Source organism: Denticeps clupeoides, chromosome 18 (genome assembly GCF_900700375.1).
Source record: "Denticeps clupeoides chromosome 18, fDenClu1.1, whole genome shotgun sequence".
Taxonomy (NCBI): Eukaryota; Metazoa; Chordata; class Actinopteri; order Clupeiformes; family Denticipitidae; genus Denticeps; species Denticeps clupeoides.
In genome coordinates this window covers 12,515,539-12,523,754 of record NC_041724.1, presented here as the reverse complement: position 1 = coordinate 12,523,754, position 8,216 = coordinate 12,515,539, and the positions used below count along the sequence as shown (strand labels likewise).

The 8,216-nt window shown below is 42.8% G+C and overlaps 1 protein-coding gene across 4 annotated transcripts in view; it reads right to left on the bottom strand.

Moving 5' to 3' along the window:
- The window catches only part of macrod1 (mono-ADP ribosylhydrolase 1), a 61,938-nt gene extending 53,828 nt beyond the window's left edge, over positions 1-8,110 (bottom strand). For all 4 annotated transcript variants that reach the window (XM_028959715.1, XM_028959714.1, XM_028959716.1 and 1 more), the window contains exons 1-3: positions 7,659-8,110; positions 7,127-7,219; positions 6,820-6,930 (exon numbers count right to left, since the gene is read on the bottom strand). In XM_028959715.1, the coding sequence (XP_028815548.1) occupies positions 6,820-6,930; positions 7,127-7,219; positions 7,659-7,998 (544 nt within the window). In that variant the 5' untranslated portion in view covers positions 7,999-8,110. The remainder of the gene's footprint in view (positions 1-6,819; positions 6,931-7,126; positions 7,220-7,658) is intronic.
- Positions 8,111-8,216: the final 106 nt, after the last annotated feature.

Below are 8,216 nucleotides of genomic sequence, written 5' to 3'. Positions count from 1 at the left end.
TATATGTGCAAAAAAAAAAAAAAATCTGTGTGTTTTTCACTTTCCTTTACCTACTAAATATGATTGTAATTACCTAGAAATCTATGAAAACAAATGCTAAAAGGCCATAATAATTTATTCTGTGACATAAATATCAGCATCAGACCTAATTATAAAAGTCCACACAAAATATGGTCAATATATGTTCTTTGCATTAAAGTAACAGGGACAATGTTCTGTGATGAGATGCAGCTCCACGAGTTCCAGTAAACAAGCACTGTATGTGGGCCAAACTTAAAAATCCGTATTCCTGAACAAGAAACAAAAATCAAAAAACACCACTACAGCAGAGTGTGGCGATGGCATCATCATGTTTTTTTTTCCTCGATCAAACACTTGCAGCACTTTGTCGGACCAGGAGGAAAAAAAACTGTGAAAAAGCTCGAGGCGGCCTGCTTCGGTTTAGCTCAGGAGATACTTCGCAATATAGGAAGATCACTTTGAAATTTGATTAATTAGTTTTATTGTATATTGCAATTGGAGCATGAATTGAATAAAGCTATTTTTACCCTTCTTTGACAGTTCCTTAGAAACGCAAGAGGTGAAACCTGACATTAATTAACACTATTCAAATTAGGAAGTGACTGGGACCACTACACCAACATAATGTGCAGTATGTGGTATTAAATTTACTTCCTTGTCACTTACCTGCATTTCCCAAAGAACATATAATGCTCATTAACTTTACTAGTTAAATTCATTCGTGACTTTCACTAATTGCAGCCATGAATTCAATGATATATAACTGTCAATACATAATAATAATCAGGGAATGTAAAACGTAAAAAATGTGACATGCATGCATAACCACCGTCTAGTACAAGCGCTCGACAAGAATAAAAAGAAAAAGAGCCTGAAATAATCAGCACTAAAAAAGAGCTAGCATGTTTGTCCCTAGGGTCCTTTGTTGCAATTTTACATTTTGACTGCTTGTTCTCATGTTTTTCTCCAGGAGAAAGGAAGCGCTCACAAAAATATATCCATGCTCTCATGACTATATGTTTTTATATAACCATGTGCCAATCAAACAACATGATTTATTTCCCCTATTCTGTTCAAATTCAACTAAAGCAATCCTCAAATCTTTATCCTTGACATATCGTCCACCAAACAGTTGCATTTTTTATTTTTTTTTGTTTGCACAAAGCAATAATGCGCAGGCTTTGAATACTAATGTAGACAGAACAGGCACAAATAATTAGCTTTGTGGGTTTAGTTTTTCAACATTTTACAGCACAAGGTTCCAGCAAACCAGCGTTACATTGCTGAAATTTGTAGGGAATGTATCCTGGCTCTGAGAATTTAAAGAAAGTGTACATCTGAACCAAACAAGAACATGAATTCCCAATAGCATGTATTAATACATTTGATTCATTGAACTTTATTGTTTCTAAAAATTTAGACTGTGCTATTTGCTAAACTCTCAGTCATTACACCAATTTTATTTTTATTGAAACTACTACATCTAAAGCCAGACTTTTTGTCTAGGAGGAAGTATTCTAATTGCCAGTAATTATGTTTTACACTGAATACCATCACCTGCCCAGAGATTTAGAAGAGACACGTTGCAGATGAGGGTGGTCCGCTAAATGTTGCGCCACCGGTTCAGCGTGAGACTGACAATGAAAACATTCATGCAACCTTGCAGAAACGTTTCAGTCGTTTTCAAGCGCGCAGCATCCCTAATGAACTGCACAACTCCTCTTTCTGCATTTACCACATTGCGGCAATTAAGCTAATTAGTCTCAGAGACAACTGACGATTCTGGGTTCCGGCTTCCTCCATTTTAGCTAGAGTGGCAATTGATTGAGGGTGAATGGAAGGGGCTGGGAGCTTTTAACGAGGGCAGAAATAATTGCTGCGAACGCCTCGCCTTTCTGCAAACTCATTCGGTTTTGTTTTAATGTTTGTTTTTTGCTGTTGTTTTTTGCCTCCCCGACCAACCATTCATCAAGAATCTGTGCTGCAGTCTCTTCAAAGCAAAACTATCAAAAGGACGTTTCTAATGGATCTGTCTGATGAAGGAAAGAAGTTGCATTTCAGGGAATTCTGAACTTTAACACAAACCTCCACAAATATGGAAGTACAAAGCCTACTTTTTATACTTGTATAATGTCACATCTCCTTTATAAAATATATAGAATATATAGAACCTCTTTATCTACAAATTTTATCTAAAAATTTTGCCTTAAAAAAAACATGCTGAAATCCTCAAAAGATACAAATTACAGTAATCTTGCGACAACAGTTTCCTTCCATCAAACTTGATCCCAATTAGTAAAGCTGTGGCATATGCTGCAAGATGTGAGACTTTTGCAGTGTTAACTGATATGAATTTCGCCTACACCACCGCGAGAAAGTCTTGGATCTGATAGCTTGAGAAAAGTAAGGAAAAAAAAGTAACACGGTGCCTCATTTGCACCAGATAACATATTTCAAGCACCCAACTTCCCTATTAGGCAACCGTTTGAAAGACCATACGCAGCGCGCGGAGGGTGACAACAAAGACCATTTGTGGCAAGGCCCAGTCCGGAATAAATTATCCATGTCAACATGTCTCTGAAAGGAACCAAAAAATAATGATAATTTGGTGTCAGTAAAATGATGGGCCGCCCGCCCTCTTTCTCTCGTTTCCATGATCTCGTCATTTCACTGTTTCACCCCAGGGCTGTTTACACCCCCCCCGACTTGCGACTCTGTAAACTACATCCCAGGGCATTTTAGATTATTCAGCTGTCAATCAAAAGTAGAAGGAGAGAGTGGGATTAAATACATAAAAGAAGTCTAATATTTACCATAGCAGAAGAATGAAGGCATGCTATCTAAAGTGTCAGATGAACTATATCATAAATACGGTTTACTTGTGGGCAAAAAATAAACAGTTCTAGGTTCTCTGTTTCAGTCTGTGGCACGTTTGTTTTTCCCCCCTCTTTATCGGCCATCGCTTTCTGCTGCATTTCTGGAAATGCGTCTCTCGGAATATCTGTTATCTGCAAGTCAGAACGTTGCCTCTCCATTCTTCCGGCACGGGCACAAGATAAACAAATAAAAGGAACGGGGCACGGCCGAAAAACTGCACTTTTACTGTAAATGGCAGTAATGGCCATATAAAATCCTGGCAGAATATTATTATATTATCACATCAATTGCTTATTACTATTCCATTAGAGTTCCGCAGAAAATGACAGACATAAATGGACACCACAATCGAATGAGTACGGTCAAAACCACGGTGCAAAGCGTAACTACTCGTGGTGCAATTCATTACCCTGCTCCTCAGCCGGCCCGAGTGAGCAGTCAGATGAATAGATATATAGAAGAGTGCCTGATAGATGGATGGACGGGTGGATTGATGGCGTGATTGAGTGGTGTAAAAGGGATGTTTTAGACCCAGAACCCCCCCCCCCTCCCCGCGGCGGGAGCTCCTAAGTGCCTGCGGATTTTATGTTGAATGTGTTTCATTGGGCGGCCGCCGGAGCCAAGTGCTGTAAAAATTGCTGTGAGGAGGAGGAGGAGAGGGCGGGCGGGGGTGGGGTTATTGTAAATTCAATCTTTATTAAGAAGACGCAAACAGCACCAGCGCCCCCCACGATGCTCACCCTTCACTATTTACTCCGTCCGCTGGATCCCAGCAAAGTTTTGGTGCACTTTTCAATCCAGCATTTTCTCTCTTGTTGCCTCTTCCACGTTTCGTTTGTTCTCTGCTCATTCGAATTGTGACATCATCGTCGGCAAAAACAAGTTTGAAAATGATGAATTCGTTACTTTCAAGATCAGCCTAGTCAGCAGCTATAATTCTCGGAGCAGAAGGAAAAATTCACAAGAAATTGATTTCTCTTGCAATTAGCCAATTCACTGTGAAGTGCGCGACTGAAATAAATCATAATTTAATGGGGAAAACAGAAAATTAGGACAAATGACAATATCTGTGAACACAAGGGGTCAAAGGTCACAGAAGGCCAGATGACTTCACGTTAACCTATACTGTACAGAGCTCTAAGGTATATAAAACACAAAGAATTATCTTGTTATGATGTTTATGGCTATTAAAAGTATTTCACTTAAATTTTTAATGACACTGGAATAAAGCCACAAAAAAAGTCTGAAGGAGACACTGAGCAGGACAAATTCTGTTAAATAACAGTCAGTACAGAAGAACACTTGTTTCTTCTGAAGTGAAAGTTGAAAAGTGAAAGTGAATTGATGGTCATTGTGAGACACTGCAGCACAGCACATGGTGACACAACGAAATGAGTCCTCTGCTTTTATCCATCACCCTTGGTGATCAGTGGGCAGCCATGGCAGTGTGTGGGGACGGTGCTTTGCTCGAACCAGCAACCTTCTGATTACGGGGCCACTTCCTTAACCTCTAGGGCCACCACTGCCTTCTTTTAGAGCATCACCATTTCCTTTATGGAAGCATGCGACCCAGCAAAGAAGAAATTTCCTCTGTTATCGAGACATTATTGTAACATACGTTTTCAACAAGTCCCATACAAAATGCAGATTTCTCTTAACTTCTACGTGGGTAAGGCAATTTCTTACTTCTCTGTCCACGATTTTGCCATAAACGTTGCAAGAGTCGTTTTTTTTCCCTCCCACTCCCTGTATGAGTTATTCGTGCTTACAGTTCACTGCTCACGCGTCTCTGTGGGCGCGAACGAGAGCTTCAACGCCTGGATGTCTATAAGCCGCTGAGCGAGTGGCTGGCGCTGAGCACCGCCAGGCTCTCCTGCCCTGCCCCTCATCAGGTGGGGCATACTTAGCAGTCCTGAGGAGTCCATTCCCGGCCCCAAATTAATTACCGCGGGACGCTCTGTTAATCCTGACGCTTTTTACGCAAAGACAGGTCGGCCAGCAGATCAATGCCACAACCAGGAGGAAATCAATCGGTGATTGGACAAGGAGGCAGTTCTTTCGCGCGACACACACCATCTCATTCCTTACAGCTTCTTCCCCGCGGCTGCTCGTGCTATTTTAATTTGACGAATTCCACCCATTTTAAGTTTTAATCTGTTTTAGGTTAATAATTAATGCAAATTTCATATGAGCTTTTTGAAGTTAGGGAGATGCATATGTAATGCAGACGTGGTGCCATACTGGCGACTTTCATTTCTGGCATAACGCTGCTATTAAATTTAATGAAAACAACAACAATCAGTTCAGATTAAAATGTTCAATTCTGACCTGGCCGAAATTAATACTCTCCACAACCCCCCCGCCATGTGGCTGTTATGATATCTTCACAGTAGCCTGTTACTGTTGTAATATCTTCTTCTGCCATCTAGTGGTAACTCAGCCGGTTTGCCTACGTTCTACAGGCACTCAAACAAAAAAAAAATTTATTCACTCGCATCGCTCACAAAATGTTTTCTGATGATTGCACTACCAAAGGCTTCTCGATATGTCGATAGAACACGGTGTCGTCCTTCATAATTACACAGGGATCCACGCCATCACCTGCTCTATACATGTTCTACCCCTGCAGAGAGATGAAGACCATCTAACATCTTTCCGTTCTGTTAAAAATTAAACGTAACAGCGATTGTAAATGTAAATGCTATTTTGGATTTGAAGCCACCTAAATCTCTTGTGATTACACCTTGAGCGTTAAAAACTATGTATTGGTGGAACTTTTTATATGACTAGATTAGTGCCCTGCTGATTTCAATTTTAGATTGAAACACGTTGCTGGAAATGAATCATTCCTGAGGCAATTGTCATGAAATGTATTGGGAGGAACAGACCAAAAGGATTTTTTTTTTCCCCGTTTCTCAATGAAAGAAAGTATTTCATTTTCATCTAAACATATCATTAAACAGCCTATTTTCCAAAGAAGTATCAAAGCATGTCTGTAGTGTTGACCAAATGACTGAACAGATACTGCTCTGTTCACACAGACACCATGCAGAATGTAACTCATCCCGCCATTCACTGTTCCTTTCATGCGGTTTCTCAGTAAGACTACCTGCAGTGGAGCTTTTTTTTTTTTTGAAGAGCAGCGGTTTCCTCAGTGGTAAGCCCCTCACGCCACTCAGCGCCCCACATACTTCAGCTCAGTGAGTGGAAGATGAACTGTCATCGTCTCCTCTACGTAATAGAAAGAACTAAACTGATGCTTTCAAAGAAGCAGAAGTCTGCCAGAAGATAGATGTTTCCTCAGTTTTTACGTTATCAGGATCATTATTAACAGGAATTGTGCACGTCAGGTTCTATTTAAATAACTGATTGCTAGGAAGGACAGGCGAATACAACCCCCGATTTTCTGAAAATAAGCTTGAGACCCTGAGGTGCTGTATGGAAAAGTGCTGTAATCTCTCTCTCTCTCTTTCCAACTATTACATATGGGGGTGTTTGGACTGTGATTGGGACTGGCGTTGCAGCCAGTGGCGCAGTCCAAATCAGGCAGTGGTGGCCTGGCAGCTAAGGAAGTGGCCCCGTAATCAGAAGGTTGCTGGTTCGAATCCCGACCCGCCAAGGTGACACCGAGGTGCCACTGAGCAAAGCACCGTCCCCACACACTGCTCCCCGGGCGCCTGTCATGGCTGCCCACTGCTCACCAAGGGCGATGGTTAAAAGCAGAGGACACAGAATTACTTCACTTTCACTTTCATCTGAATACACGAGCAAACCTTGGAAGCAAATATCACAACACATAGGGTCAATGAGGCAAAACAATTGTGATTATGACATCAGAATCAGAGCTATTATAGTACCAAATTGTAACATAAATGCAAACCAATAGTATTTTTACACTAGTTATAAATGTTGTTTTCTTACCTGCGTTAACAATTGCATCAATCTCCAATTTAGTGATGTCCCCACGATAAAGTGAAATTTTTTGGCTCAGAGCGTCATTGTCCTTGTAGTGTGGCTGGCCAGCCAAATCCCCTGAAAAGGGAACAGATTTTGTTCACCCAATTTCAAATCACCGTCCGACCTGGCAACAGTGAACCAACGTGAATTCCACCAAACGAAAAATACACAGCCTGACCCCCCACCGGCAGAAGGACTTAATAAGTCGCCGGCAAATCTGGTTCAGACTTGTTCCATTGTTAAATAAATGCTGTAAATTGTGTGCAACCACCTGAATGGGTCCAGACCGGAATTTGCTCCAGGGACAGGAAGTCAGTCCTATACATCTTCCGTCTCTCTTGCTGACTGGAGGTCAGGAGCGTCTCTGGATCAGTAGGGACAAACACGGTTCATGACATCAGTCCCCCTGTTTATATTCACGCTGAAGTGTCATTACAGGCTACATGAAAAATGAACTTAGAAGCAACACAGGCTCATTATGCATTCATGCTGAGATGACTTTCAGATGACTTCTCAGTAGACCATTTTGTATAAAAGAAAGCAAATAATAGTCATATGTTTTGATATAAAATGATATGGTTTTACTTCATAGATAGTGCAAGTGTTAAAAAAAAAAAAAAAAAAAGTGTAGAATATAGAACAGTGGTCGTAACAGAAGAGTATTTAGTAAGTTATGTTGACGTTTTGGAGGTGTGCTTTACATGGCTTGAAGCATGTTGTACATTACAGATTATTATCGTTTTTAGAAGTTCGCGCTGCACTCCAGACTCCTTCGTGTCGCGTCTCCACGGGGCGACACTCACTCTTCGCCCGCTGCCAGTCGCCGGCGTCCGAGTCCAGGCTCACCGCGCGATCCGACATGGCGACCAGGCCGCCGGCGTGGAGAGAAGCGGCGACGACCGCGGCGGTCGCGGCGAAACGGAGGCGCCTCTGCCGCGGGGACGCGGCGCCGTGAACCGCGCCGAGACGCCGGGCTACGTTCACACCCCAGCGGCCCGGCGTGGAGACGGGGTTACAGGCGCGGCGAGCCGCAGCGCAGACGGGGTCTGCGGCGCTCGGACTCGCGGCGCCGAGTGAAAACACGGCGCACCTGCCGCTCCCCTGAAAACGACGAGCGAGTTTAGACATTTTGAACGCCATCATCAGACTGACGTCCACCTCCGGGTTCAGACCGCTCGGCCTCAGGCTCCGGTTTCGCTTTTGAAATAAACCCGCGGAAACGCCGCTCCACTTGCCCGCTCAGAGACTGCGTGTCGCGGGGAGCGTGAGGGCTGACAAGCCGACGCGGAGCATACCACGACTCTAAACAACGGGGGGGGTCGAACGTGGGCTGAGAACGTGACGGATTGTACCACCTTTTC